At 39.2% G+C, this 18190-nt stretch overlaps 1 protein-coding gene across 1 annotated transcript; it reads left to right on the plus strand.

Annotated features, from left to right (window-relative positions):
* Window positions 1–14889: 14889 nt before the first annotated feature.
* On the plus strand, window positions 14890–15978 carry LOC148212251 (uncharacterized). The gene is made up of 2 exons (XM_088122164.1): window positions 14890–14976; window positions 15088–15978. Exons 1-2 carry the CDS (start codon window positions 14890–14892, stop codon window positions 15976–15978), a joined length of 978 nt encoding a protein of 325 aa, XP_087978290.1.
* The last annotated feature ends 2212 nt before the right edge of the window (window positions 15979–18190 follow it).

Consider the following 18190-nt stretch of genomic DNA (forward strand, 5'->3'; position numbering starts at 1 on the left):
GTCTCAATTTAGTGAAGGAGTAGCTGACTTCCCTATGGTAGCTGTTGCTCTAAATCACTGAAAAATAATCTTGATTGATTTGGTGCATTATTATTTTTTGCTAAATTTGATTGGGTTTAATGGGTAGTGCAAGTTTCTAATATAGATTTGTTACATTTGAGCATGTCTACTTCCGTTATTGCCCTTTTTTTCGTCGAAAAACTTAACGGCGAAAATTACACACAATGGAAAACGAACCTTAACATGATACTCGTGGATGATCTTAGGTTCGTCTTAACTGAGGAGTGTCATCAGGCTCCCACGTCTAATGCAGCCCGAGCCAGTCGGGATGCCTATGACAGATGGATCAAGGCCAATGACAAGGCCAAGGTCTACATCTTGGCAAGCATATTTGATGTGCTTGTTAAGAAGCATGAGAGCATGGTCCCCGCAAGAGAGATCATGGATTCGTTGCAGGATATGTTTAGACAGCCGTCCATTCAAGCCCGACACGATGCCTTCAAGTTCATTTACAATTCCCGCATGAAAGAGGGAACATCAGTGCAAGAACATGTTCTCAATCTGATGGTCCACTTTAATGTGGCTGAAGTGAACGACGCCGTCATAGACGAGGGGTGTCAGGTCAGCTTTATCTTGGAATCTTTTCCGAAGAGTTTCCTACAGTTTCGCAACAATGCTGTAATGAACAATATCGAGTACAACCTTACCACGCTCTTAAATGAGCTACTAATTTTTCAGTCTCTTATGAAAAATAAGGGACAGGAAGGGGAGGCAAACGTTGTCATCTCAAAACGGTTACATCGAGGTTCAATCTCAGGAACCAAATCTGCATTTTCTTCTTCTGGAAGTAAGACTTTCAAGAAAAAGAAGAACAATGGTAAGGGGGTAAAAGCTGACCCTACTGCTACTACTGCTACCAAGAATGACAAGGTCAAAGTTGCAGACAAAGGAAAATGTTTCCACTGCAACATGGATGGGCACTGGAAAAGAAACTGTCGAAATACTTGGTCGAAAAGAAGATAGCCAAATAAGGTAAATATGATTTACTTATTTTTGAAACATGTTTAATGGAGAATGAAGACTCTACCTGGATACTGGATTCAGGGACCATTAACCATGTTTGTTCTTCTTTTCAGGGAATTAGTTCCTGGAGGCAGCTTGATGATGGGGAGATGACTCTCAAAGTTGGAATAGGAGATATCATCTCAGCAGTCGCAGTAGAGACCTAAAGTTGTTTTTAGACAAGAGTACATATATATTATTAGATAATGTGTATGTAGTTCCCAAAATAAAGAGGAACTTGATTTCAATTTCTTGTCTACTAGAACAATGTTATGCTAATTCTTTTTCGTTAAATGAAGTGTCCAATTCACGAAATGGTGTTAACATTTGTTCTGGAAAACTTGAAAACAACTTATATGTGTTAAGACCAACCATAACTACAGTAATTTGAAATACAGAGTTGTTTAACAATGCAAAAAACTCAACACAAAGGCAAAGAAATTTTCTAAAAGAAGATACCTATCTTTGGCACTTAAAACTAGGTCACATAAATCTCAATAGGATCGAGAGATTGGTTAAGAGTGGACTTCTAAGCGAGTTATAAGATGACTCCTTTCCTCCGTGTGAATCTTATCTTGAAGGCAAGATGACTAAAAGACCTTTTACTAGAAAAGGTTACAGAATGAAAGAACCTTTGGAACTTGTACATTCAGACCTTTGTGGTCCGATGAATGTTAAAGACAGAGGAGGATATGAGTATTTCATCTCTTTCATAGATGATTATTCAAGGTATGGATATCTCTACCTAATGCAACATAAGTCTGAAACCCTTGAAAAGTTTAAGGAGTACAAGACTGAAGTTGAGAGCCAATTAGGTAAGACGATAAAGACACTTCGATCTAATTGGGGAGGAGATTATATCGACTTAAGATTCAAGGACTATATGATAGAACATGGAATTACATCTCATCTCTCATCACCTGGTACACCTCAATAGAACGGTGTATCAGAAAAGAGAAATACAACCTTGTTAGACATGGTTCGATCTATGATGAGCTATGCTCAATTGCCTACCTCGTTTTGGGGTTATGCAGTAGAGACTGCAGTATACATTTTGAACACAGTTCCATCAAAAAGTGTTTCTGAAACACCTTTTGAACTATGGAGGGGACGTAAATTTAGTTTACCTCACTTCAGAATTTGGGGATGTCCAACACATGTGTTAGTGACAAACCCGAATAAACTGGAATCTTGTTCAAAATTGTGCCTATTTGTAGGCTACCCCAAGGAAATGAGAGGTGGATTCTTTTTCGATCCGCAAGTAAACAAAGTGTTTGTATCGACAAATGCTACATTCTTGGAAGAGGACCACATTAGAGATCATAAACCACAAAACAAGATTGTGTTAAATGAGATTTCCGATGAAGCTACAAATACATCAACAAGAGTTGTTGATAAAGCTAGCAGTTCAACAAGAGTTGTTGATGGTGCTAGTACATCACGTCAGTCACATCCATCTCAAGAGTTGAGACTGCCTCGGCGTAGTGGGAGGATTATGTCACAACCTGATCGTTACGTGGGTTTAATAGAAATCCAGGTCGTCATACATGATGATGGCGTTGAGGATCCATTTACATACAAAAAGGCAATGGAAGATGTTTATAAGGACAAATGGATCGACCTTGAAATGGAGTCTATGTACTTCAATTCTATCTGTGACCTTGTAGATCGACCTGATAGGATCAAACCTATAGGTTGTAAGTGGCTCTACAAGAGAAAACGAGACATCGAAGGAAAGGTACAAACCTTTAATGCTAGAATCATGGCAAAGGGTTACACCCAAAGGGAAGGGGTGGACTATAAGGAAACCTTCTTCCCGGTTGCCTTTGCTAAAGTCTATAAGAATACTCTTATCCATTGCCACATTTTATGACTATGAAATTTGGCAAATGGATGTCAAGACTGCTTTTCTGAATGGCAATCTTGAAGAGAGTATTTATATGTCTCAACCAGATGGGTTCATTAAGCAAGGTCAAGAGCAAAAGGTTTGCAAGCTTAAACAATCCATTTATGGATTAAAACAAGCATCTCGATCTTGGAATATAAGATTTGATACCGCAATCAAGTCTTATGGTTTTGACCAAAATATTGATGAGCCTTGTGTATACAAGAAGATCATCAACAACACTGTAGCTTTATTGGTGTTGTATGTGAATGATATCCTACTCATTGGGAATGATGTAGGTTTCCTAACTAACATTAAGAAGCTAGCAACTAAATTCCAAATGAAAGATTTGGGAGACGCTCAGTTTGTTATGGGGATTCAAATCATAAAAAATCGAAAAAACAAAACGCTAGCCCTGTCTCAGCCAACTTATATCGACAAAATGCTTGTTAGATATTTGATGCAGAATTCGAAGAAAGGTATACTACGTTTCAGACATGGAATCTCTCTATCTAAGGAACAATGTCCTAAGACACCTCAAGAAGTTGAGGATATGAGACACACTCCCTATGCTTCAGTAGTAGGCAGCCTGATGTATGTCATGTTGTGTACTAGGCCTGACATTTGATATGCAGTAGGGATTGTCAGTAGGTATCAATCCTGTAGATACCGTGTTTGGTCCGATTTATTTTTAATTATTATTTCATTTTACTTTCTTAACTTATTAATAAAAAAGAGAGTTTTTTTATATACTATATTTTTGTCTTTTAATTAAAAACTAAAATTAAAAGGAAAAAATAGCAAAAATAATTAATTTAAAAGAAATTGATTTTATTTATTTATTTGAAAGTCTCTTTTATTAATTAAGTCAAAAGGTGAATTTTTCAATACTAATGTGCAAATTTGAAATCTTCTTAGTCTTTGCTTGCACAAGTTTAGCTCCTAACCTTTTATATTTAAAAATATATTTTCTTTACCCTATATAAAGGGAGTGTTTAACTGTTTGTAGGGGACACCATTCGTGAAAGGGAAAGATGAATCTTATCCCCATTCTCTCACTCCTTTGACAAACTCACTCTTGGAAACCATCACCTTTTTCACCCACTTCCATAGGCCCAAAACTCACTATTTTTCCCATCATTTCGGTTGGAAAAATTATTCCATATGGGTCTTGAATTTTGATCAGACCATTAGCACATAGACTTTCCCTTGTCATAAGCAAATGAAAAAAAAAGAACAATAGTGAAAGGCCAAGAGAAAGGAAATTCATCTCTCTACAACCTCACAACAATCATTTGTCTTCCCCTCTCTTTCTTACTTTCTCACGAGCTCTAGCGGCAGTATGACTTAACGGCGACCTTCAGCGGTGGCAGGACCTGATAACTCATTTTTTGAGTTGCCTTACACAAACTCTGGCGACTTCCGTCATTCCAGTGATTGGTGAGTAAAGGTAGGTTTCTTAAGTTTCTTTTAATAAAGAAAACGAAATCTATTTATTTTTTGAAGTAAAAAAAAAAACCTTTTACTAATAAAGTTTTTTTTTTTTTAGTTTAGAAGGAGGAAACCTTTTAACGAGATTTAAATAAATTTGGTAAAGAAAGCTAAAATGTTTGGCAAATAAAATTTGTTTTTTTTAAATAAAATAGTTTGTTTTAAAAGTGAAAGCAAATAAAAAATAGGATTTTAAAATAAACAAATTGTTTTAAATAAGTTTTTGAAAATAAAATAAAAGATTTTGATAAATATAATTTGTTTAAAACAAAAAAAAATTATTTGGTAAATCAAGATAAATTTTAAAAACAAAGAAGATTTCGTTTTAAATTTTGAGTTTTTATTTTAATGCAAAATAAATAAAATGTTGGTTTTTTTTTTAAATAAAAGGTATTGTTTTAAAATAAGGTTCCTAAATAATTTACTTTGGAAAAAGAGCAAAAAGTTTTTAAAAATAATTTTTTTTTTTAAGCTTCCTCCTCTTTTTTATTTCTTTTTAAATAGTAGTAAGATAGCTTGTCTTGATTTTAAAATAGATGTCTTTAATTTTTTTTTTAAGTTTAGTTTTTAAAAGAAGGAAAATTCTTCTCTAAGGAAAGTATTAAAAATAAAGTTTTTTTCAAAATATAAGTTTGATAAAATGAAACTTAAATTTCAACGTAAAAAAAAATTGAGTTTTTAAAGTAAAGATTCGTTTAAATGTTTTTTAAAATAAAGTTTTTAATTAACATGTGTTTTTAAAAAGAAATTAAAGTTTACATTTTTAGGTGTTGGCACAAGAGGTAAGAATCTTGGGTAGTTACATTTAGACCCTTATGTTCTCTTTTTTTTATTTGTTATTAATTTATGTTTTTTAAATAATGAAAACTCCGATGACGGGAATTGGAACCTTCCAATATTCTTAAGGTGGTTAATTTTGCTAATGACCTTTGTGTCACTCATAATTGTTAATTCATATTTTATCATAAAATGTGAATTAATAAATATGGAACATTTAAACAAAAACACAAAAATATTTTTCTTTTGGACAAAATAAAATAATAGGATTATATTTGACAAAATGTGGTACCGTTTTCAAACGGGTGTCGTAGGGTGCTAACACCTTCCCTACGCTCAGTTGACTCCCAACCCAACAATTCTGTTTTTCGCAAACCGTTTTTTATTTTTTAGATGACCAATCACACCTCGTAGATGATTGGTGGCGACTCCAAACCCTTATCTCAAAAGTGACCCATCAGGGGATGACGTCGGTCGCTCTGCGTTGCGATGATGTTGCGACAGCTTGGCGACTCCGCTGGGGACGTTTAGAGATTCAAGTCATTATTATTGTTTTTTATTGTCCTATTATATTGCTTTTTGGTCCGCTTTATTTTTTTTAGTTGTATTGTTTTAATTATTATTTTGTAATGATTAATTTTATTTTGCATCGCCATGCATTTCACACACATCCACAAGTACCCGTGCTTTACCTCTTAGGATTAGATCGGAAACTGAGTAGTGTGACCTTCGTGGAATTTCGGTTCCCGTGCAGGAGTATGAAATTCTTCACTCAAGTCGACCATACTGTCAAAGCATATGGAAGATTTGAGGGTCATTAACCTATAGGATTCATTAGTACATAACGTCACACCATATTCATATTGCATTTTATGTGGGTTGTTATGTCATTCATGACATATTGTTTTTTAATAAAAAATTTAGGTTTGATTTGGAGTTTTAACCATAAGGTTTGAAATGAACCACTTTTTTAAAAATAAAGGAAAAGAGTAAAAAATCATTTACCTTACTTCTTCCTAGCTATTTGTTTAAGTTTTGGGTAGAAGTGTTGTATTTCAAAGGGGTTATAAATGTCCCTATGTAGGCCCACCAAAGACTTTCAAATTCATTCATTTTTTATCCAAAACTTAGGAGTTAAGCCTTAACCCTTAGAATCAAATGTCATGCATATTCATGTTTCTCTCTTAGGATGAGTTAGAGTCTAGCATTGCATTTACATGCACTAATAATTGCATATGTATCATATCATTAGGGCACCTTGTAGCATATTTAAGGAAAATCAAACTAAAAAAAAAACTCTATGTCTTTCTCATGCACCATGCCACATGTTGTCATCACAAATTAAAAGAATATATCTCGCATTTATCATTTTACATGTCCATCATTCTCATGCATCACTAAAAAAAACTCTATATCATCTTATGCATGCATCATTTCACATGTTCATAATCATTTAAAAAATTTTCCCCTAATTTATATCAAACATTTGCATAATATCGTCTCATGCATATCAATTTCTATCTTAAAAAAAAAACAAAATTTGTGCATTCTCCATTACTACATCATAATTAACACGAACTCTTAGAAAAAACAGCTCAACAACTACATATTTACTATTCTTTATATACAAGGTACATAAACCAGCATAACATGGAAGAATTTAACACTAAGCTAAAGAAAGAGACGAAATCCACGAACAGGTCATGAAAGAATTGAATGCTAAGCTAAATAAAATAAGAGACGAGATTCAAGAATAGGTCATGAAGGTACAGAATGTAGAGCTAAAGAAGATGAGACAAGACATCGATAAGATTCAAAGGCAAGTCACGGAAATTTACAATGTCTTAAAGAATAATGTTGGGGACATTTCTCAACCTAACAATTTAGTCAAATCTCATAACAATTCATCACCTAGGGTGGACCCACCTCTTTGTCAATCAACAGAGGGCTTCCCCCAGCATAATTCGTCACATGAAACTCAGCTTTCCAAGAAAGGCCAACAAGTTCCTGCGAACTATCAGGTTGAATTCACATTCTGAGATGAACAAACATCAAAGACAAATTACTCAGATAATTCAAAAGGTAAAGAAAAAGAAAATGTTACCGATGGAAATGCTGAAGAAACTGCAGGGAAAGAATATCCTCACATATGGGGAGAAGCAACGGAACAACTGCCAGTGCCTTTATTTAATAAAGAGTCACATCCTGAAACGAATGGAAGCTCTTTTAAAAGGAAAAATAAAGTCCAGGCAGCAAACTCAAAGCGCAAATGGATGCACCAACATGGATCTACGATATACAATAATCCGTCTACAGTACCTATAAACTCATAGTAGTCGGAGGCAACTAAAGCAAGAGATCTTTCATCCGATCCTAATATCTTATATCGAGCTGTTATCCCAATTATTTCAAGGTAATTTATTAGCTTCCGTACCCGTAGAGCGATTACAACCACGTTATCCAAAGTGGTACGGCCCGCATGTTTGTTGTGATTACCATGCAACAGCTGTAGGTCATTCAACTGAGAACTGTACTTCACTGAAGCATAAAGTGCAAGTTTTAATGAGGGCAGGGTGGCTTAGGTTTTCAAAGGAAGATGGTCCACACATGAAGCACTAGAATCATGAGTGTACAAGGTTGTGAAAGTCAATGTTGACCTATTGCTTTGCACTATCAATAAAGTCTATTTCTTATTTGAAGTCATCTTTGAGATTGCTTGTTAATGTTAAAACGACAATGAAGCTTTAGTCATCTATGATTTAGCTAAGTACTTGTCAAAAATAATTTTAGTATGTGGAAATTGAGCTATTTTTCTAAAAAGAAAAAGTCAAAGGTCATACATTCATTCATTCATTCATACATCACTGCATATCATTTGTTAAAAGAAAAAAAAAACAAAAAATGTTTTCTTTCAAAAGACTCTCCATAAAATAAAATTGCATGTTTTGATATGGTCTACTCTTATCATTCTTGTTAGTTGATAATTTAGCAAGAATCAAACAATTATAGTAAGTCACTTAGAGGAAACAAGAAATAATAAATAAAAATAAATAAAAATAAAAATAAAAGTGAAAAAAGAAATGAAAAATGAAAAAAATGAATGCCTTCAAAGTTCTCAACGAGATATAATATTTTTCAAAACTCAACCATTTTACCAAGCTTTGTTCTCGGGCTAAACCCTAACTCAAAGCAACTTTATGTTGGCCTCTTTATTTCTTCTCATGTGCAAACCAGTAAACCACTAAATTTCCATGCTAGGGCAAGAATACATTTTTGAGGTGAGAATCCAAAATTACTCACTCCCTATAAAACCTTGAGCCTAGCCTGCTTTGAGCCTAATCTACTTTGAGCCTAGCCTACCAATATATGGTAAATATGGTCAACATTGAGAGTTGACCATTTACTACAAAAAAAAAATCCCTTGCTGAGTCCGTCACATACAATTTTTGTGATGAATATCCATATTTATTTGCTCACTATAAAAAGCCTTTTGCTAAGCCTACCACATCTAATTATGTGGTAAACATTCAAAATTATCCGCCTAATTTTACCAAGAGAATTTTGAAGGTAACGGAATAATATTGGGCTCTTATGATTTACTGCTTCATGAATTGGTATTTGTAGTAGCACAAAAATCTCCCTATTTTGACTGCCTTTTATTCATATCTAAATTTTTCTTCCCAACTCTCTTCCGTCTTGTTCTTCAAGATTAATCTTTTGTCTGCTCCTTTCTTTTGAGTAAAAAGTGATTCCAAGATCGAGGATAATGATTTTGAGAATTGGAAAGTTAGCGACCTGACAAATAGTCTTAAGATCTCGATCTTCTTTAATGAGCTTCGTTTGAGAACAGTTTCATCATGTTATTGGAGCAACAGAAAAGAAATAATTTGGAACAGCAGTCAGAGTTGTAAAAGGCGAGTACGCCTGATCAAATTTTATTTTTTAATATGAGATTGCACCCTACTTTGTTTATAGAAAAGATTATGTCCAGCAAAAAGAAAAAAGGAAAACGAGGAAAAAAAAAGAAAAGATAAAAGAAAGATAAAAAGGCCATGACAATCATTTAGTTCCATGACTGGGGCAATCAATATAGATCAACAACTGCAGTTTCAAAGACTTCAAGGTTCTGTTTACAAATTTTCAAACTGGGGCAAAGTTGAGAAATGTTTCGTTGGGGCAAAATGGTAATTGCATTGTACAAAGCTTTGAGACAAAGGTCATCTTCAGATTGAGATTTGTTACATTGCACAAAATCTTTCAATTTTTGAGAAGTCTTCAACATTCACAAAGTGTACTCTACAATCCATAAAGAGCTACACTTTGAGAAATGAGAGGTCTTTTGCATTCAAAAGTGAACTGCATCAACTGCACTTCGAAGCTAAGGCTAAAAAGACTGGCTTTACATTCAAAGTGGACCACAATAACGTTTCCATGGAGGATAACATGTGGTTAGAAAGATCATTTCATCAAAGGTCTCTAGCTAAGCTCAAAGAATGAGTGAGGTAAATGAGATGAACTATTGGGAGTTACGCAACCAATTCTCAAGGTTATTTATCCAAATAAATTGGATCACTTTTACTCTTCTATCATAATCTCTAACCCAAAGCTTCAATAAAAAAAAATCAATATCTTATTGTTCAAGAGATTTGATAAAATATCTTTGAACTCTTGGTTTCTTTTTCTTTAAAAAGGAAGCTCGCTGACTTTTCCCATCATGAGGCTTGATGGAAAATCATGGTTTCCATCCTCATTTGTTCATAAAGTCAAATTCATGTTCTCCTATCTAATCTTCTTGTCAATTACAAGGATAAGGTTATGAAGTAGTTTAATCAAGCAAGATGTACAATGCTATGGATTACTTTTTAATAGTTCTCTAAACTAGCACATGAGATACATATACAAAATAATCTCCACCAAACCTGATATGGTTGAGAAATTACCCTTATGTGTATATATTTTATCACGTGAAGGCATTCATTAAAAAAAAGGGGGGGGGGGGGGAGGGGACAAAAGCAAAAGAAAATGAAAAAAAAAAAGAGTTGAAGGTTTACTCCAATGTCGACATTAACTATTCTCGTTTGATTCTTTGCTAATATTTGCTAATAAGAGGGATGAGACACAAAAGTAATATATTTGCAAAATATGGAAAAACTTCTTGTTCTCTCAACCATATTTTTACAAATCATGCATTCACATCACTTGCATATATATTCTTCAAAAAAATAAATAGTTTTCATATCATGGTTAAATTATGAAACTTAAATATCATGCATTGTGCATTCATAGTCACATTCTATTGCTTGAGCCAAAACAAAAATGACTATCATGCATACATGTTGCAGCCTTCTAGTTTTTAGAATGCATTCATTATTGCATCATGCGTTGAAGGTCAAATTCATTGGTTAAGCTAAATTGAGATCATATGTTGTCACACATTGTCAATGAGTTATCATTCTTCAAGTAAAAAACACAAGCAAAATAATAAATGAGCATCATTTGTCATTCATGACATTGAGGCAATGTACATTTGTAGATGCACCCATCCTTCATAAGATAGTTGCGCCAAAAGTCACGCAGCAGTTTCCCATGGAGCCTCCTGCGAATCTCTTTAGCTTTTCTTCGACCTATAGAGTTAAAGCTAATTCATAGGCCATACTCAATTGTCAGTGACAAGGTACCCGATCTTCATTAGCTCTTTTGGGGACGCATTTTAATATGAGCATAGCTTTCCACCGCCTTCATTCCTATCACATCCTTTATGATCTCTGGCTCAGCTGCAGCCATTTCTAGGACCGACCAGCGCATCACCTGCATAGGTACATATGTAGTATAGTCTCGGTTGCCAGGATGAGTTAGTTTGGTCTGACCTCTCGCTCGGATGTCAGACTCCCGCTGCGATAAGTACTGCATACTGCCATTGGAGGTTTGGATTTGCATGAACACATGGTTTTTGTTAGTCTTATCATCATGCGTCAAGTGTATATCTCATGCACTTAGCAAGCTTATAAGAATCTATAAACCCTACACTTAGGTGGCATATCCTTATTAGAAGAGAAAAGTTTTATCACCTCAGTATTTCGACTGTCAACCGAGTCGACTCCGTTATGGCTAAGCCTACCAAGATTTTCTTTGGTCCCGTTTTCATTCTTTGTTTGAGTCGACCTAGACCTATCTTGCTCCGCCACAGATTTCGACCTATATATATAGAAATCATTTGCCTCTATCCCAGGTACACGAACATTGTATTTTCTCTCGAATACAAATTGGATTCTTCCTGACTTGGGCGTCGGAGTGTTTTTTCTTGAAGATCTCCTGCTCAGATAAATTCAGCTCATCTTCAAGGTCATCATTTTGTTTCAGCCGAGCTCGTAGGCTTGGTAATTTTTTGTGATCAAATATTTATCTTCGGTTAAATCGAACCCGACCCAAGTCCATGTCGAAGCATGTTGTTAAAGCCATGTCTATTGCATTTTCTCTTTCGGTTAAATCGAAACCGATCGAAGTCGAGCTCGAAGCCTTTGTTAAAGTCAGGTCCGTTGCATTATATCATTTGGTTAAATAGAACCCGATCCAAGTCGAGGTCGAAGCCTGTTGTTTAAGTCAGGTCTGTTGCATTTTATCATTCAGTTAAATCGAACTCGATCTAAGTCGAGGTCGAAGCCTGTTGTTAAAGCCAGATTCGTTACATTTTATCTGTAACGCCCCGTGTTACTCAAGTTAGTTTATCTCGAATCCCCGGGCCTCTTTTCTTAGAAATTTCGTTTTATTTAATTTCATTGTTCATTTCATTTTATTTCGAGCTATTGTGGTAATTGTTATGAGTGTTGAAGTGTACTTACGTATCCAATTATTGTGTAACGAGGAAATTATTTTCTCTATAATTGTTCTGGTCCGTTGGGCCCAAATTAAGTATCTAAGTAAGTAGGTCTTTCTTGTTTTAAAACAAGGGGGAAAGAGAAAAGGGCCTAGCCCAAGTGGGTCCCTTCTTGTTAAAACAAAAGGAAGGTAAGAGAAAACCCTAGCCCCCAACAACCCTTCCCCTTTCGTGAACCTCTTCTTCCCCTCCCCATTTTAGTTTTCATCTTCTTTCTTCTACCGGCGCCTCAACCCTCCCCGAAACACTCGACGGACGGCGACCACCGGCAATTTGACAGCAGCGACAGCAGGCGATGGCACGGCAGGTGGCGCGGCAGGCAACGGCGGCGGCGACTCCGGGCAGCGGCGGTGTGCGGCGTCGGGCAGCAACGGGCAAGTGCGCGTGGGTGACGGCAGCAGCAGTTCGCGGGCAACGGGCAGCAGCGGTGCGCGGGAGTCGGCAGCAGCATTGCGCGGGTGTCGGGTAGTGGCGGAGGTGCACGACGCGTCGGACAACAGCAGTGGTGCGCGAGTTCCGATAGCAGCGGGTCGTGGCGCGGGTTCTTGCTGCACACAGCGTCGTGGGCATCGTTTTGGTGAATTTTTACTGCTAAAATAGTCCGGACAGTAGCAGTTTCCGATCCCGGCACCTACCCATAACCATTAGAGGCTCGATTTACGCAACCCACAACCATTCGAGTTAGGCCTAAGCTACCTGCACCTAGACGAAGTCGATTTTTGCAGTAATGGACATTGCAATATCTCTTAGAATGAATTTAGACGGCTGGAAATTTTGTATTAATTATTTCGTTGTCTATTGTTGTTTAGGTGGTGGGTTGACGCAAGATATAGGAGCATAGCAGTGTCTAAGTAGCACCAGGGGGCGAGTCGTGCGTTATTTTGTATTAACTGAAATGGTTTTGGTGCTGATTTTTAATTAGTTGAATGGTTTTGGTGCTGATTTTTAATTTAGAATAATTTATTTCGTGCATTAGAAAATTGTTAGCCGTGGTTTGTGAACTCTCAGTGATTATTGTTGTGTTACGTGTTGTTGTTTCATTGCTAGACATTATGATTTTTTTGTAGTTGAAACTCTCAGTGACGAAATGCGTGTGTTGATAGCCTGTTATATAGTTTTATATTATTTTGTTGGAAGCTGCTGAGTTAGTGTATTGTTGGTACGAAGAAAAGCATGCTGGTAAAATTGAGCTGTGAATTGAAATGTGGAAGACTTATTTATAGGTTGTCTTTGGAAGATTAGTGGGAATTGTCACGAGCGATGGGACGGGTTAGTGGTTCGTTAACCTGTGGGGTGTCTAAATTGAAAATGCATACTAGTCGCATGGTTATTCAAAGCTTTGAGTGGGTGCCTTGGGAATAAATGGCAAGACCGAACATCAGGTTTCTATGGAGAAGTATTGGGGTCTTGGGAATAAATGTCAAGAACCAATACGCCGGGTAGTCATCGGTGCCTTGGGAATAAATGTCAAGGACTGGTGCATAGTTCTAGACCTTGGGAATAAATGGCAAGGTCGAACTTCAAGTTTCTGTAGAGAAGTGTTGGGGCCTTAGGAATAAATGTCAAGGGCCAAAACGATTAGAGGAGTTAAGTACGCAGGACTAACGTGAAGGGGTGCTTAAGATGTAACAGTTCTAGACCTTGGGAATAAATGGCAGGGTCGAACACCAAGCGTTGTAGAGGGAGGTCGGTATCTTGGGAATAAATGTCAATAGCCGTTACGCCTCGAAAAGTTAGACTTGGAGTACTAACATGGAGTGGGAGTGAGTGTTAGTTCAAGTATGGACAAGTGCTAGTGGGTAGTGTGGTTGGGGTCCCGGAAGTCTAGGTGTTGGGTAGCTTGTATGGAATTGTTAATCTATTATTATTATCCCGTGCTGCCAATCTGTTGTTCTGCTATTGTTCTTTTGATGTGGTTGTGATTACGAGCGTGTTGCGGTTTTTAGTTAGGGTGGGCTACTTACGGAGTATTTATATACTCACCCCCCCCCTCTACCTTTTTGTTTCAAGTGTGAACCGGGCTGACCGTGGTGATGACGTGGAGGAGGTCTGACTGAGGCGGGATCACTAGCTGTGTCGGTTAGGCTAGGGAATGATGTCTTGCAATGCAGACGTTAAAATCTTACTGCTATGAAATAAAAAGGGGAATTAGACATTGGGTTAACTCCAAGGACACTTTCTTTTATTGCTTTATGGGTATTTTGTTTTTGCTATTCGAACTACTGATGTATTTGGGATTACGAGACAAAATGATTATATTCTTGATTTGATTCCTGACCACTGAGGCGGGTATTATCTCCTGAATATTCTATTATTGTGTACCTCCATTTTGTATGATGCATTAGGAGAACATTACATTTTCGTTACTTTAGATGGGAGGGTTCAGTAAGCATTATAGGGTCGTTACCTCGTTAAACGTGTCAGAAATCTGGGTCTTTACAGTTGGTATCAGAGCCGAAATGTTCCTGTAGACTGACCTAGTAACTAGGGTACTTAGGAGTAGTGATCCCTATCGGCCTCCGTGTCATCACCATGTACGCCTCATGCTTGCTCTTGTGAACTTATACTTTCCCCATGAATTGCCTCTGCGTTTAATTCTTTTCTCGTCAGTTAAAGTTGCAGCTCAGTTTCATTAGGCCTAGTGCGGTCACTGAGTATATTAGCTAGAATGTAGCTGACCTTGCTCTTATGTGGGAGTTTCGACTGCCATTCTACTATTGGTCTTTCTGTTTGGTAACGTACTAACGTCGTACTTGATTGTTGTGCTCTTTCATCCAGAGAATGCCACCCCCGTCGTAGTATGAGGCTGCGTGCAGGCGTCGACCCAGCTCCCGGAGGTGAAAATGTGGCGGACCCACTACCCCCTCCTGCTGGTGTTCAGGCAGAGGTAGTTCCTCCAATTCCTCCAACAGCAGATTAGGAGTGGGTCAATCGCCTAGTTCCCCCGACAGTTCCCCAGGGAAACCCACAGTTGGCGTTGCTTGTGGAGGCGTTGCAGGCACTGGTCAATAACACAGCAGGGGTTGGCGGTGCACAAACTCAACCGCCTCGACACTTTCATACTCCCCAGAGCGAAGCTCAATTCATCAAGGATTTCAAGCGTTACGGACCCCCTACCTTTGACGGGGGAAGCGAGAAAGCGACAGCAGCAGAAGAGTGGGTCAGGGAGTTGGAAGCCCTTTACGTGTACCTGGGTAATGAGGACCAATTGAAGGTTAAGGGTGCGGTCTTTATGTTGAGGGGCGAGGCTCTGAATTGGTGGGACTCAGTAGCAGCGGCTGAAGATCATGCTAACGTACCAGTTACGTGGGCAAGGTTCAAGGACATGTTGTACGACTACTATTACCCGGAGACCGTGAAAGATATGAAAGAGGCAGAATTCCTCCATCTCAGCCAAGGAACCTTAATGGTAGCACAGTATGAAAGGAAGTTTACGGAGCTCTCTCGTTTTGCTCGGGAATTAATTCTCACTGAAGCAATGAAGATCAAGAGGTTTGTTAAGGGCTTACGCAAGGGAATAAGGGGACCAGTAGACCTTCAGCGACCCGCTACCTACGCTGAAGCAGTTAGGGGCGCCTTAATCATGGATAAGGATGTCTCCAACAGGGTCCAACCTCTGGTGGAAGTCGGATCATCTTCGGGTGTGAAAAGGAAGGTCGCTCTGGCATACGCCGACCAGCCATTTAGAGCACCCCAGCGCCCGGCTCAGCAGCAGGGCCTGCCACCAGTGTGCCCCTCCTGCCAGAAAAGACATGCGGGGCAGTGTTGGACGGGAACTAGGCGTTGCTTCAGGTGCGGAAGGGAAGGGCATTTTGCAAGGGAATGTTCTATGACGGCCGCGAATACTCAGAGGCTAGGGCAGAGGGCTCCCCCAACAGTTTCGACGTAGGGAGGTAATTAGAGGGCTCGTGTCTTTGCACTTACTCGCAAGGAAGCGGCGGATGCCGAAACCGTTGTCACAAGTACTCCTTTCTCGCTTGGGGTTTTCTTTTTGTTTTATTTGGGGTGTTTGTGTGCGGGATTTATGTCTTTACCTTTGCATTATCTACCGGTACGGTCTTAGTCCATAATGTGCCTGCTTATGTATTATTTGACTCGGGATCGAGTCACACCTTCATTTCTACTGCGTTTGTTCGTCGGGCAACCCTCGAACTAGAGCCTTTAAGGTTTCTGTTGTCAGTTTCTACACCTTCAGGGTCGGTTTTGATTGCTAGTCAAATGGTGAGAGCAGGTGAGTTATCTTTTGACAATCAGACCCTAGAGGCACGTTTGATCCAACTGGACATGCGGGATTTTGACGTCATTTGGGCATGGATTGGCTAGCTACCAACCAAGCCAACATTAATTGCTCGAGGAGGGAAGTCTCTTTCCAACTACCTTCGGGTCAGAGCTTTACGTTTAAAGGAATTTCGGGTGGAGTTCCAAGGGCAGTCTCAGCGTTGAAGGCACAGAATGGTGCCTGGGGATATCTGGCCAGTGTCGTCGACATTAGTGTGACTCCACCCAGCATCGACTTCATCCACGTGTTCAAAGAGTTTCCAGATGTGTTCCCTAAAGACCTCCCGGCGCTACCTCCTGTCCGTGAACTGGACTTTTGCATCGATTTCTTGCCCGGGACAGCCCCTATCTCGAAGGCACCGTACCGCATGGCTCCAGCGGAACTTAAAGAGCTCAAGGCTCAGCTAGTAGAGCTCTTAAACAAGGGCTTCATTCGCCCAAGCGTGTCTCCTTGGGGTGCTCCAGTGCTTTTTGTGAAAAAGAATGACGGATCTATGCGACTTTGCATCGATTACCGAGAGTTGAACAAGGTGACAACGAAGAATTGATACCCTCTTCCTCGCATTGACGACCTCTTTGACCAACTAAAAGGAGCGATGGTGTTTTCGAAGATAGACCTACGATCGGGGTAATACCAGTTGAGAATTTAGGACGCCGACATACCAAAGACAGCCTTCAGGACCAAGTATGGGCATTTTGAGTTTACTGTAATGTCCTTCGGACTCACTAATGCCCCTGCGGCATTCATGGATCTCATGAATCGGGTTTTTAAGGAATTTTTGGACCTGTTTGTGATCGTATTTATCGACGATATTTGAATTTACTCCAAGACAGAAGAACAGCACGAAGAACATTTGCGACGGGTCTTTACCGCCTTGAGGGGGAATAGCTTGTATGCGAAATTCTCAAAATGGGAGTTTTGGTTGGATAAGGTGGCCTTCCTTGGCCACATAGTCACCAGGGAAGGTATTGCCGTGGACCCAGCCAAAGTAGAGGCGGTCAGTGGTTGGCCAAGGCCTCGCACAGTGACCGAAATCTGCAGTTTTCTCGGGCTAGCTAGCTATTACAGGAGGTTCGTCCAAGATTTCTCCCGGTTGGCAGCGCCCTTGACTCAGTTGACCCGTAAGAATGCCACATTCGCTTGGAGCATGGGTGCGAGAAGAGTTTTCAGGAACTAAAGAAGCGTTTGGTCACGGTCCCGGTACTAACGGTACCGGATGGGACGGGAGGTCTAGTGGTGTACAGTGATGCTTCGCGCAGAGGTTTGGGTTGCGTTCTGATGCAACATGGGAATGTCATAGCCTATGCCTCGCGACAGTTAAAGGTACACGAGCTTAATTACCCCACCCATGATTTAGAGCTTGCTGCGGTGGTGTTTGCCCTGAAACTATGGAGACACTACCTTTATGGGGAAAGATTCAAATTTTCACCGACCACCAAAGTTTGAAATATTTCTTCACTCAGAAAGAACTTAACCTAAGGCAGAGGAGGTGGTTAGAACTGGTAAAGGACTATGACTATGAGATCAACTACCATCCGGACAAGGCGAACGTGGTGGCCGATGCACTCAGTAGGAGGGCAACGAGCATGGCACCTCCGACAGTGTCTCGTAGACCAGTACTAGACGAGTTGGATCGTTCTGAGGTGGAGTTAGCAGTGGAGGATGTCTCGGCAGTGTTAGCTCGACTCTCGGTTGAACCCACTTTCAGACAGTGGGTCATCGCTGCACAGAAGGGAGATTCCAGCCTGAGCAAGGGTTTCATTATAGTAGGTCAAGGGGATTTTTCTCTTTCTGGAGATACGGCCCTGCTTTATCAGGGGAG

The sequence above is a fragment of the Momordica charantia genome, assembly GCF_013281855.1.
Source record: "Momordica charantia cultivar OHB3-1 chromosome 3 unlocalized genomic scaffold, Mcharantia_2.0 BLBB01000003.1, whole genome shotgun sequence".
Classification (NCBI taxonomy): Eukaryota; Viridiplantae; Streptophyta; class Magnoliopsida; order Cucurbitales; family Cucurbitaceae; genus Momordica; species Momordica charantia.

Excerpts from the sequence above, each read along its gene's own strand:
- LOC148212251 (XM_088122164.1), top strand. The coding sequence starts at position 14,890 with ATGAGGCTGCGTGCAGGCGTCGACCCAGCTCCCGGAGGTGAAAATGTG. Across the intron at positions 14,977-15,087 it reads CTGCTGGTGTTCAGGCAGAG|GCACTGGTCAATAACACAGC; the intron begins GTAGTTCCTCCA and ends GAGGCGTTGCAG.